The 13,388-nt window shown below is 42.6% G+C and overlaps 1 protein-coding gene across 1 annotated transcript in view; it reads left to right on the forward strand.

Moving 5' to 3' along the window:
* The window catches only part of LOC123749445 (cuticle protein 18.7), a 3,498-nt gene extending 332 nt beyond the window's left edge, over window positions 1–3,166 (forward strand). Inside the window, exon 2 of the mRNA XM_045731547.2 lies at window positions 2,190–3,166. Coding sequence (XP_045587503.1) covers window positions 2,190–2,870 — 681 coding nt within the window. The 3' untranslated portion in view covers window positions 2,871–3,166. The remainder of the gene's footprint in view (window positions 1–2,189) is intronic.
* The last annotated feature ends 10,222 nt before the right edge of the window (window positions 3,167–13,388 follow it).

Here is a 13,388-nt window from a genome sequence, read left to right on the forward strand (position 1 = left end):
CATTGTCAGGCCAATCCTGGAGTATGCGGCTCCAGCATGGAGTCCATATCTAGTCAAGCATAAGACTAAACTGGAAAAGGTTCAAAGGTTTGCCACCAGACTAGTACCCGAGCTGAGAGGTATGAGCTACGAGGAGAAACTACGGGAATTGAACCTCACTTCGTTGGAAGACAGAAGAGTTAGGGGGGACATGATCACCACATTCAAGATTCTCAAGGGAATCGACAGGGTTGATAAAGACCGGCTATTTAACACAAGGGGCACATGCACTAGGGGACACAGGTGGAAACTGAGTGCCCAAATGAGCCAGAGAGATATTAGAAAGAACTTTTTTAGTGTCAGAGTGATTGACAAATGGAATGCATTAGGAAGTAATATGGTGGAGGCTGACTCCATACACAGTTTCAAATGTAGATATGATAGAGCCCAGTAGGCTCAGGAATCTGTACACCAGTTGATTGACAGTTGAGAGGCGGGACCAAAGAGCCAAAGCTCAACCCCCGCAAGCACAATTAGGTGAGTACAAATAGGTGAGTTCACACTCACACACACACTCATTATACAAGCTGGACCAAAGAGCCAAACATAATATTGTCATGAAAGAGGGGGATATTGACAGATAGACAATCGGATTCATACTGTCGCCCCAGCATCGAGGTCACAAATGGCACCAGCAAGAACAGGATGTAAAAAGTAGTATTGACCAAACAGAACTCACCAGTGTTACAACTTTGCAGATAAATCACACACATGTACACAACGCTCATGCGTTTAAAAAGTAATTGAAAGTTTTGTAAAGAAAAGAAAAAATGAGAAAGAATAATAAAAATTATAATTTTGGAATAAAGAAAATTGAGCGCTACGAAAGGGCGACCTTTGTGAGAAGTGAAGGTCCGTAAGATCCTGGTGTCCCGGTGTGCCTGAATGAGGCAGAAATTTATGGTAGGGAGGGAGAATATATTAGGCAAGGTGGGAGGTGATGAAACGAGAGAGAGAGAGAGAGAGAGAGAGAGAGAGAGAGAGAGAGAGAGAGAGAGAGAGAGAGAGAGAGAGAGAGAGAGAGAGAGAGAGAGAGAGACAGAGAGAGAGAGAGAGAGAGAGAGAGAGAGAGAGAGAGAGAGAGAGAGAGAGAGAGAGAGAGAGAGAGAGAGAGAGAGAGAGAGAGACAGAGAGAGAGAGAGAGAGAGAGGGAGAGAGAGAGAGGGAGAGAGAGAGGGAGAGGGAGAGAGAGAGGGAGAGAGAGAGAAGTGTTGGTGAGAAATGATGAGAGAAGTAGGATAAAATGAATGATGAGCAAGGTAGGTGCTGGTGAGAAATAAGAAGAAGAGAGAGATGAGACACGAGGGTAATGATGTGAGAGGCGTACATGAAAGTGAGACATGGCTGGAAGAGGATGAGAAAAGAATAGAGCATAAATAGCATGCAGACTTCGGTTCCCACCCACAGGAGACAAGAATCAGTGGTGTGTGTAAACAGTGCTATCCTGTCTTTCCATTACATTTGATTCAATTTCATTCTCATCTCTTCAGTTCTCTTCCCGTCTCCATTATTTCAGTCTTTTCTATTCCATTTGATTATTACTGTTTTTAAAATCATGGTTATTCATTCTGCTTCAGTCTGTGCTATTTTCTTGTGTTTATCTTAAATTATCTTTTGTTTTATGTTTTATATGTTGTTTTAACAGCAGTGAGTTATATTATTCTGGTGTATTTAGAGCCCCCCCCCCCCTCTCTCTCTCTCTCTCTCTCTCTCTCTCTCTCTCTCTCTCTCTCTCTCTCTCTCTCTCTCTCTCTCTCGTTCTCTCTCTCTTTAATAATAAAAGCATCCTAAAATCTATATGCAGGCGATGAGTCACAATAACGTGGCTGAAGTATGTTGACCAGACCACACACTAGAAATTGAAGAGACGACGACGTTTCGGTCCGTCCTGGACCACAATCGACTTGAGAATGGTACAGGACGGACCGAAACGTCGTCGTCTCTTCAATTTCTAGTGTGTGGTCTGGTCAACATCCTAAAATCTAGCCTAATTTTATTAAAATTGTTGAATTGATTGTAATAATATCGTGAGAAAGGTATATATTGCAAGAAGAGTGAGCAAGGTGAACAGGAAATGTGTAGTAAGGTGTAGTGGAAGAGTGTAGCGAGTAAGTTGTAGCAGAGGAGTATAATAAGGTAATATTTTCCAGGTGTTGGTGAGTGTGGTGGTGGGCTTGACCTCGGGTCAGGGATTTCTCCGTGATACGCCGGAGGTTGAAGCAGCGCGCAACGCCTTCGTCAGGGAGTACAACCGCCTGGCGCTGTTGGCAGCTAAGGCGCCGGACACACACGGCTTCAGCAGCCATCAACATCTCGGTGTGCCTCTTCCTACCTCCCACCGCCTCACGCCATCCATCAACGCCTACGCCTATACATCCAACTTCGGTGGCACCCAGCCCGGCCACCTGGCAGGCCATCTGGCCGGCCATCTGGCAGGACATCATGTCCCGGCGGTACAGTCAGCCCCATGGCCGCGATGGACAGGTCCTCTTGCGGACACAGTGCCCGCAGGCTTAGACGGAAAGGTGAAGGACACGCCGACTGTCGCGGCCGCCAAAGCCGCGCACCTCGCGGCGCTACAGAAAGCCGGGTACGCAAATGGCCAGTCGACTGCCTACATTACTGGACACTTGGGCGGACACATGGCCGGGCATCTGACGGCAACGCACCGTTTCGCTCCCACAGCCGCAGCTGTGCCGGTCTGGACGGGGCCAGTGGCGGACACTGTTCCTGCAGGTGTGGATGGGCAGGTGAAAGACACGCCAGGTGTGGCTGCTGTAAAAAACGCCCATCTGCAGGCTGTGGCCGCAGCGCTCGGCTACCGCTTTTGAATAGGCAGACAAAAGACCTTGGCGCAGTTGCATAGGGGTGAGGCGTGCGCAGTCACCAGCTGGGTGAGGCGTGCGCAGTCACCAACTGGGTGAGGCGTGTGCAGTCACCAGCTGGGTGAGGCGTGCGCAGTCACCAACTGGGTGAGGCGTGTGCAGTCACCAGCTGGGTGAGGCGTGTGCAGTCACCAGCTGGGTGAGGCGTGCGCAGTCACCATATATACTATGCACATTGCCATGGATGAACTTACCCTTCTGAACAATTCTCCAATGTATATAATAAACACATGTTTCTCGTAGTCTTTATAATTCCATTTACCCAACACAAATATTTAAACTACTGCCGTTCCTGATCAATCGTGTTGTTGTGGCGCTGTCTCTGAGTCCCTCAGGGTAAATAGCATTACGGAAATTTCCATTCAATTAGCCTCTAATTATGTCACCGACTATATACATATTTTGTTAATTGATAATTCCCTGACGTGCATTCTGATTCCCATTACAGATAATAATTTATTACACATAAATGTAAATGTAGCTACTCTTAAATTGCTTATCTCTAAATTTCACGGAATAATGTCATGACCTTTCCAAAAGACTTTGTACTTGATGTTTAATATTGAATGTAACTGGGTTGAAGACCAATATTATATATATATATATATATATATATATATATATATATATATATATATATATATATATATATATATATATATATATATATATATATATATTTTATATATATATATATAATATACATATTTACGATTATCATTGTTTATAAATAAAAACATCTTGAAAATTTCTTATTATATGTAACAATAATCCACATTATAAGCATAAATGCAAGAGAAAAAACTGTTATAGAGCAACAGTATTAAGTACTTCACAAGAGTGAATGATATGATCTGAGCCCCTGGTGACATTTTCTAGTCCACCTTGGCCGCTCTGCACACCTGTTGGACCAGAGAAATATTCCTCAACCCTGAGCATATAGATTTTTGTACTGAGACTCGCTTGCAGCAGGAAGATCGAACGTATATTATTCATGTTGTGGATGAAAAATACATGAAAACCGTGTTGTCTAGCTAGCATGTCTGTAAAATAGCCGAGGCATGGTTGGGAGCCCACGCTGGTTTGGCGTTTCCTGTTCAGGAATAGCTTGCTTTTAGCTATAATTGCCAGGGTAACGATGGTGACTAAACTGTACTAAATTAAAGTATCATTGAGAGAGAGAGAGAGAGAGAGAGAGAGAGAGAGAGAGAGAGAGAGAGAGAGAGAGAGAGAGAGAGAGAGAGAGAGAGAGAGAGAGAGAGAGAGAGAGAGAGAAAGAGAGAGAGAAAGAGAGAGAGAGAGAGAGAGAGAGAGAGAGAGAGAGAGAGAGAGAGAGAGAGAGAGAGAGAGAGAGAGAGAGAGAGAGAGAGAGAGAGAGAGAGAGTGTCGTTTGACCCTTAGATAGCGGAGGTAAACTCGACTTGCTCACAAGGTGAGATCACACATGAAAGGTCAGACGTTACAGGAAGAGGAAAGATCTTGCTGGCCAACTACGGGTCAGAAAGATGTTGCGCTTGAAAGAATATGTATTTTTTGTGGATGGCATGACGTGGATCGTATATAAACATTCAATTGAAAAAAATTAAGTTGTCAAAAGCGATGGTGGTGCAGTCCCGACTGCAAACTTATTCCACAGTGAAGCGTGGCAGGTCCATTAAAAGTGTCAAATGAACTTTAAAGAGTTAATTTTTCAACTTTCTTTCGAATTGAAGAACCTTACGAATTACAGAGACGAGTCATGCTTGAAACCTAAAGATAATAGCTGAGTGGAAGTGTGTAATGACTTCATGGATGAGATGGAGGCTGAGTGATGCCCCTCCAGTACGATGTCATAGTGAGTTCCAGTATTCCATCGAGCCAATGTAGCGCACACTGAGAGAGTTCCTAACCAATAGCTGTTAAATGGATTCGTTGGAGACACTACTGGACCACGTGATGGGAATTGGCAAGGGAAGGTATCGAGGAGCGGAAGTGGGGGAGAGAAAGAGAGGATAGAAGGAGGAAGACGTTAGAAAATCGTTTGGGAGAGGTAGGGGAAGAAGAAGAGGACTTAAGGAGGAAAACTAGACTTCGAAGGAAAGAGAATAGTGAGGAGTGATGGGGAGGAAGAGTGTCATTGGTGATCACGAAAGGTCAGAGTTCAGTACGGCTGTGTAGCAGTAGCGAACAGAGAACAAAATATAGACTCCAAGACGCAGTAGTTTAATGAAAATTATAAAGAAGAGAGCGAAGAAATGAAGCATACTTACCTGCGACGTTTCATAAGCCTTCAAGCAGCGTTTTCGTTTCCCGAATCAAAAATTCATAAATGTTTCAATATTTGTTCACTTTTGTCAACTTCACTAGAAGAGATTGATGGACATTGTTGAAAGGAACGAGATCTGATCTGTAATGGCGAATGGCGACACGTTAATAAAACCAACACACTGCCAATCCTTATTCTTTGAAGAAGTATATTTAGGTCAATCTTGTTGATAGTTTGATTAGCTTGCTCAAATGCTGTTTCACGTGCTTTACATCGATTGGTACAAAGGCGGCCTCGTTTCGTGCAAGGTAGACATTCGATCTTCAATTATGCAAGTGGTTGGCCACCGCCCCTTTACCCTTCCCTCATAACCCTCCCTTCAAGTCAAACCTTAAAACCCTTCCAAGAGTTTTCAAGTCTTTTTGATTTAGTAGTTTATCATAAATATTGTTTTAGCGGACCACAGAGTTTTGAGGGATTGTTGAGTGTCGAGGGATTGTTGAATGTTGAGAGAGACTCATCACTTCCCCTACTCTCCGCCTCTCATGGCCCTTCCCACTTGGCTGGGTTTTTCCACCATTCTCTATTCCATTTGGTATCTTAATATATATCTAACCACCTCCTTCCCACCTGACACATGTGTCCACTGCTTATCACTTGCGTCCCATTCAATTCTTTGCGCCCTCTCCTGTCCTTTGCGTTCTCTTCCATTACATGCATCCAATCCCCTTCTTAGCATCCTCTCTAACTCCTTACGTCCCCTTTCTATCCCTTTCAACTATTTCTATCCTTTGCATCCCGTTCTATCACTTGTGTCCTCCTATCCCTTGCGTCCTCTCCTATTCCTTTTTTACTCAGGGCGACGCGCACCTCTGGAACGATCCTTCAGCTCACAACTTCTGACACACCAACTCCCACAGTCATTAACCTTGTGCATAGGTGCTTCTCAACCCCCCCCCCCCCCTCTTCCAGTGTGACTCGGGGACGTCGTCCTCAAGAGCCACGTGCAGTGTCAGTTCAAGGTTATCTGTACGAAGCTATCTAATTCTTCAAGTGAATGCACAGAGATTATTAAATTCTTGAAGAAATTATTCTTGATTATATCCAAATCCGGAAGTGCCTGTTCAAGGGCATCCAGTACGTGAAGTGAACATCCGGTACGTGAAGTGAACATCCAGTACGTGAAGTGAACACGCTAACGTACGTGTTCCTAATGTATTCGACTTGTGATGGACATATTTTCATTACTTGCCACTCCTAGTGTAACAATTGATGAGTTGCATATCAATTTCTTCTTCTTCTCTAGTCTTATGACAGGACAATATTTGGCATCTCCGAGGAGCAGTCATCAGTTGTGTTTCTTATAGACAACACTAAATTACCAACGTCATCCCTGTGACAGAATCATTGGTATTATTGCCTCCTTGATGGGATTTACTTCTGCGTTCTTGTCTCGTATCTGAGAGGTATATTTATTTGTTGCCTGCGTCAACTGTTCGTTGTCTGAAATATTACTTATGGCCATACGGGTTATCCGAATTATTGCTCTATTATTTGTATATATATTTATTTGTTAGATTTAATATAATTATTTGTTAGATTTAATAATATTATTTGTTAGATTTATTATACTTATTTGTTAGATTTATCATAATTATTTGTTAGATTTTTTAATTATTTGTAAGATTATGATAATTATTTGCTATTTACATGATTAGTTTGTTATTATTATTTTTATTATTATTATTATTAACATTATTATTATTATCATTATTATTATTATTATTATTATACCTAATGTTACTAGACTAATAAAAATCTTAATTTCAGTAAAATCTTATATATATCAAGAAGTCGACCAATATATACGAAAGGGTATTATGTCAATTTCTTCCAATGACGTATTTATTTTGGAGACAAAATAATCAACAAGAGCTGTCAGGAAGCTGATGTATTGGTAGGAAAGTCCAGGAGCTGGACGGTATTCTTAAGAGTCTTAAGAAAGAGTCAAAACTTCTTTATAGATTTTATTTCTTCACTCGTTTTAACCTGCATATTTCTTCTTCTTCTTCTTCTTCTTAATTTTACTATATTTTTGTTAATTATTATAATATATTTTTATTTTAAATATAATTTTTATTAACACATTTAATTTTTTCAGTTATTGTTGTACTGTATTATTATTATTATTATTATTATTATTATTATTATTATTATTATTATTATTATTATTATTATTATTATTATTATTGATTTTATTGTTTAAAACAATACATAATATATATGCTAAGAGGTAACCGTCGTTGTCTGGGTCTGTCTCTCTGTCTCCTCTCGTTTTATCTCCCTCTCTCTGTCTCTCTATCTGTCTAAGTTTCTAGCTATCTACCAATCTAGCTATCCCTCTGTCTATAGCAACCTCTATCTCTTCCCCTCTTCGTCCTTGCCCCTTCTTGCTTCCCCTCTCAGAAAGCAAAGAGACAAATGTATGGGTCTCAGATCATTCGCCTTTTTTTCTGGTTTCCTTTTTCAGTCTTTTTTTTCATTAAAAAAATAACTCCATAATAATCCCGCACCATATTTCATACCTGACTCCTTGAAAGACTCGATGGAAATGGTTATGGGGTGTTAATAATTCAACTTAGGTCTACCCTCACCAGCCTATGTCAGTCCCGAACCCCACACCAGTCCCCCTGCAAATTTGCGTGAGACTAGCTCAAGCGTCTCACACATCTCATTGCTGCTGATGCTCATAGTGTAGCAGCAGCACTAGTTACAGCAACTACAGCAAGGGCCGCAAGTGCTGTATCGGCATCCTCGTCACTACATTAAATATATATATATATCCTCGCTGGTCTCAAAATCTAAAATTAGATTTTTTTCGTCAGCGAGTCATTAAGGCATGTTAGGGAGTTCACAGGTGTTCGTTATTGTTCCCTCGCGTGAAGGAAAATGAGACCAAAGGGCAGAGGGTGAGAGTGATGGAGGAGTGTGCAGTGTAGAGGATGAGAGTGATGGAGGGGTGTGCAGTGTAGAGGGTGAGAGTGATGGAGGAGTGTGCAGTGTTGAGGGTGAGAGTGATGGAGGAGTGTACAGTGTAGAGGGTGAGAGTGATGGAGGAGTGTGCAGTGTAGAGGATGAAAGTGATGGAGGAGTGTGCAGTGTAGAGGGTGAGAGTGATGGAGAAGTGTGCAGTGTAGAGGGTCAGAGTGATGGAAGAGTGTGCAGTGTAGAGGGGTGAGAGTGATGGAGGAGTGTGCAGTGTAGAGGGTGAGAGTGATGGAGGAATGTGCAGTGTAGAGGGGGAGAGTGATGGAGGAGTGTGCAGTGTAGAGTGAGGGACTGATGGAGGACATAGAGAGAACCTCGGTTGAGGAAGAAGACAGAAGATTTAGTAGTAAGGAATGGAAATGTCCGTTTGTAAAAGCGACGGAAAGGAATGTAAGGAGGTGGTGTTGAGTGATGGTCTCCAACACTGCCCTCTCCGGGTCTCCAACACTGCCCTCTCCGGGTCTCCAACACTGCCCTCTCCGGGTCTCCAACACTGCTCTCTCCGGGACTCCAACACTGCCATCTCCGGGTCTCCAACACTGCCATCTCCGGGTCTCCAACACTGCCCTCTCCGGGTCTCCAACACTGCCCCTCCTGGTCTCCTACACTGCCCTCTCCGGGTTTCCAACACTGCCATCTCCTGGTCTCCAACACTGTCATCTGTTCCACACACACACAACAATAACTCTCATTAGCATCCCTTCTTGTCCGTCCTAACTTACTCATGGCGATTTGATGCACTATTTGTTGCGGTTCACTCCTGACACTCTCCCGAGCTCCTCTCCCCTCCATCATCAATACAATCAACCCCATAAACACCGTGAAGCACTATTCTAACCTTTTCCAGTACACCTCCCCATCCCCTTTCAACCCCTTTGTATCTATACTACCTTTCAAACCCCCTTCAACTCTCTCCAACTACCCTCATATATATATATATATATATATATATATATATATATATATATATATATATATATATATATATATATATATAGGGGCATTATGTCTCGTTTGCTCGTTGTGAATAAACCCTCTGCCTTGCAGAAAAGAATATAATAATAATAATAATAATAATAATAATAATAATAATAATAATAATAATAATAACCCATTTTCAGAAAACATAAATATTTCTTGGAGGACAAATTGAAAATTTACCGCCAGACATTGCCTCTACCGTAAATAAAATAATATAATTATTACGCCTGTGCCTGTGTACCATCGTATTTTCGAGTCCAAATAATTTCCAACGTCAAAAATATTGTTGTAGTCAAAAAGAGGAGATAAGCTCCTTCAGCTTATCTCCTCCTTTTGCTCTCTATCTTCCTCAGACACGTTGACCAGCCCACACACTAGAAGGTGAAGGGACGACGATGTTTCGGTCCGTCCTGGACCATTCTCAAGTCTATTGTTCCTCAGACTCTGTTTTAGATTGTAGAATAACCCTGATCTCTCCCTGTTTACCTACCCACTAATGTACTTCGCGACGTGCTGGGTTCTCAAAGTAACTACCACTGTTGGTTTGAAGATCTTCTTTCCCTCGGAGTCGGTAATTACTTTAGCAAATGTTTTGTGGTAAAGTGTGCCAGCGGGACACTCCTGGAAATTCCTTCCAATTACATTATTGAGTGTCTATTCACTACCCCATGTAGATATAACAGTATTAAGTACCTGGTGATTTGTAATGACATCATTCTCTTGTAAAGTTTGCAAGTGGTGTCTAACTGATTGCATTACCCTGCTTGACAGACCATTCTGTGAGTTGGGGGAGCTAAATCCCAAACAACTAGCAGTTAACGAACTTTATAACTCTTCATATTGTTTAACGAGGTGAGTTAGTTGATGGTGCCCAGGTCTATCTGTGTGACTCCCCCCCTCTCTGTCTATATGTTTCTAACAATCTCTGTCCATATCTATTTCTATCTGTCTAGCTATCTCTATCTCCCCTCTTTCCCACTTTCCCTCCTCCTCCTCCTCCTCCCCTCTCCCCTCTTTTCCCTCCCATCTCCCCAATTTTTCCTGCTTCTCCCCCCCCCCTCACCATTATCGCCCAATACTCCATCCTATCCTCCCAATCCTCGAAACGATAGACGTTTCCCTTTATATGTATGTATAATGAGAGATGAAAAATGCGCAGATAAACGGTGTGAGCAGTATTATTCTTTCCTTTCATCTTATTCTTACCTTCATCTTTCACGTATAGTTGCCCTAAAACTTTGGCTAAACAGAAAAATTGCGGTCTCCCTTCATGCAGGTCGCCGCTCAATCCTCGATCGTCCAAGTGTCTGGGCACCATTCCCTTGCCCCGTCACATCTCACATCTGTATCCTGATCCCTTCCCTGTCCCATAGAGTCGAAATGCCTTGGCACTTCCTTCCCTTCCCTTTCTTGTACATTCATAATCCCTTTCATATCACTCTCTGACCTTGCATTGCTAGTCTCTTCCACTCTCTCAATTACACGATAATGGTATCGGATTTTCATTTTCAGATCAGGGGATTGGGTTCTTCAGCCACGTTTTTTGTTCTTGTTTTTATTAACTCATTTAGTTACATCTGTATTTGTGCAGCTGCTTAAGGCTATATGAAGAGGAGTCCATGACGTATCGGCCACAAGCCGCACTCTCAAGCCATCTTATTGACCAAATAAGGAGGCTGAGGGTCTCTTTTCTCGAGAACAAATGACGTACAAAGTTCTCAGGTGTTATCTGCTGCCCTGCAAGGCTGCCGACAAATGGTGAGCGACCGGCCTGAACAGCACTAAAGTGAAGCTGACAGATGGCGACAGTGAAGCGAGGAAAGATTGCCTGCTGGCCACATACATCTCCCGCTCAACTGGCTTCAAGATGAATGGGGGAGAGACAGTGGTGGTGGGGGAGAGGGGGGCCCGAGATGGAGAACGTGAGTGTAGTGGTGGGGAAGAGAGAGGGGGGGGGGAGGATGGTGGTGAAGCATTAGTTGTAATGGTGGCGGATAGTGATGGGGTGGTGGTGGTGTTAAAGGGTGATGGGGTGGGGGTGGGGGTAGGGAAAGTTAATGGGGGTGGACCGTGAATTGAGGGAGATCAATTGGTGGTGGTGAGGGGTATTAGTTGGTAAAAGAGATGGATGAGGTAGTGGTGGTGAGGGGTATTAGTTGCTAAAAGAGATGGATGAGGTAGTGTTGGTGATGGGAGAAGGATTGTGGCGGTTGGGAGGGTTGATGTTGTGAAGAATGATAGTGATGGAAGAAGGAAACAGTAGTGAGAGTGAAGAGAAAGGAAAAAAAGTGATGAGAACAGAAGGGGAGTAAAGGAAGTGAAAGGGGAGTGAAGGGAGAGGAAGAGGATTGAAAAGAGAGAGAGGTAGGTGAGTGAAGGCAACGGAATGGGAGTGAAGGGAGAGGAAGGGGAAGATGGTGCAACAGGACTCCATCATACTAATCACTATCTCAAGATCCACTAGCAAGAGAAGTATCACAATGACCCCATTATGCGAACATATCAGTTTCGTCACTCTCCTCACCATATATACGAACAACCATGAACTAGCTTGGTCCTCACTAACGAAACATCGAGCTAGTCATTAGCCAACGACACAAAACGGTACTCAATAAAATTTTTACACTAAAGCTGCACCGTCATTAAAAGTGACAGTAAGATATGCTTGACAGTAAGATGTGCTTTACTAACTGATTTTTACAGTATATAACTTCACCTACTTAACCTATCAATACTTACCTATTAGTGACTACGTGGGAGTAATGTGTAGCTCCCTATGCCCGGCATTACAGCTGTTACTCCCTGACGCACCCCGATCTCTTATTATCGGTTTCATATTTTTTCTTATAGTTATGAATAGAATTTGTTTGCACAACCACTACTTTCAAAGCATTCCGACTACCGGTACAGGGCACGAGACCTTCCTTACATCTCTTCGACCCAAATGCGTGTCTCTGCTCCTCCCTTAATTTAATTTCAAATAGGATTCCTTTGTCCACTTTGTCTATTTTCCTCAAAATGTTGTTTGTAATAAGTGTATGTGTGTGTGTGTGTGTGTGTGTGTGTGTGTGTGTGTGTGTGTGTGTGTGTGTGTGTGTGTGTGTGTGTGTGTGTGTGTGTGTGTGAGTGAGTGTGTGTGTATGTGAGTGAGTGTGTGTGTGTGTGCGTGTGTACTCACCTAGTTGTACTCCTGATCCCTTCTTATCTGACATACCGACAACGACACGAAATGTGGGTTTCTGCCAGGTTTGTGATCACTGGATCATGTTATGATTTCTGACAGGTGGGAACCAAAACACCTGAGCAGCCTCGTGTAGATTCGTTACCCGTCGGGGGCAAGGACGGAGTGCCACCTGGCGGTGGCCATGACTCCCACATTGATCATTCCTAAGCTAACGGTGCGCGCTCCAAGCAACAGCCTGTTGGACCAAGCTCTCACAAGTCAAGCCTGGCCTCGGGCCTGGTTTGGGGAATAGAAGAACTAGGCACACAATCAAGCAGGTAAGTACTAGTAGCAGTAGTATTAATAGTAATACAACTAATAGTAGCAGTACCAATAGAAGCAGAAAGAGTTAGACAATTCTATTAGAAATTACATTAAGTATTAGAAGCAGTAGTAATATGTGTTAGTTGTATAAATTAATGATATTATTAGAAGAGAGGAAGATTAATTGTTCCACAAATGTAGTCAACTTTTATATCTAAATAGAAGTTTTTCTTCTCACGGTGCTACATCAACCATCAACATTACTACTGGCTGAGCAGGATTGAGAAGAGAGTATGTAGAGAGCCTTTAGCTTCTCTGTCCTCACCTAATCTTTTCTATATTGAAGTACGGAATATATATTTATTTTTTTAAGAAGTGTAACACGTAATAGACCACAATGGAACATATGTTATCTGCTCGCTAGTGTATTCTTCTATGTACCTTCATGTATATTTTAGAGTGTTTCAGTAAGGCACTTTTCTCATATGCACCTCACTGCATTACAAAGCATTTCCTTATACACCCTTCTAATAATATATACTTCTGTGTACTTATGTGCACCTCTATGTACATCTGTGTATCTGTGTATCTCCGTGAACCACTGTGCAATCTGATTACTGCCGTGAGCCACAGTCACATCAATGAACTCAAATATATCTCACAGGAAATACACAACAAATCATCGGGTAATAAAACCTCATGA

This window comes from Procambarus clarkii, chromosome 21 (genome assembly GCF_040958095.1).
Source record: "Procambarus clarkii isolate CNS0578487 chromosome 21, FALCON_Pclarkii_2.0, whole genome shotgun sequence".
NCBI lineage: Eukaryota > Metazoa > Arthropoda > Malacostraca > Decapoda > Cambaridae > Procambarus > Procambarus clarkii.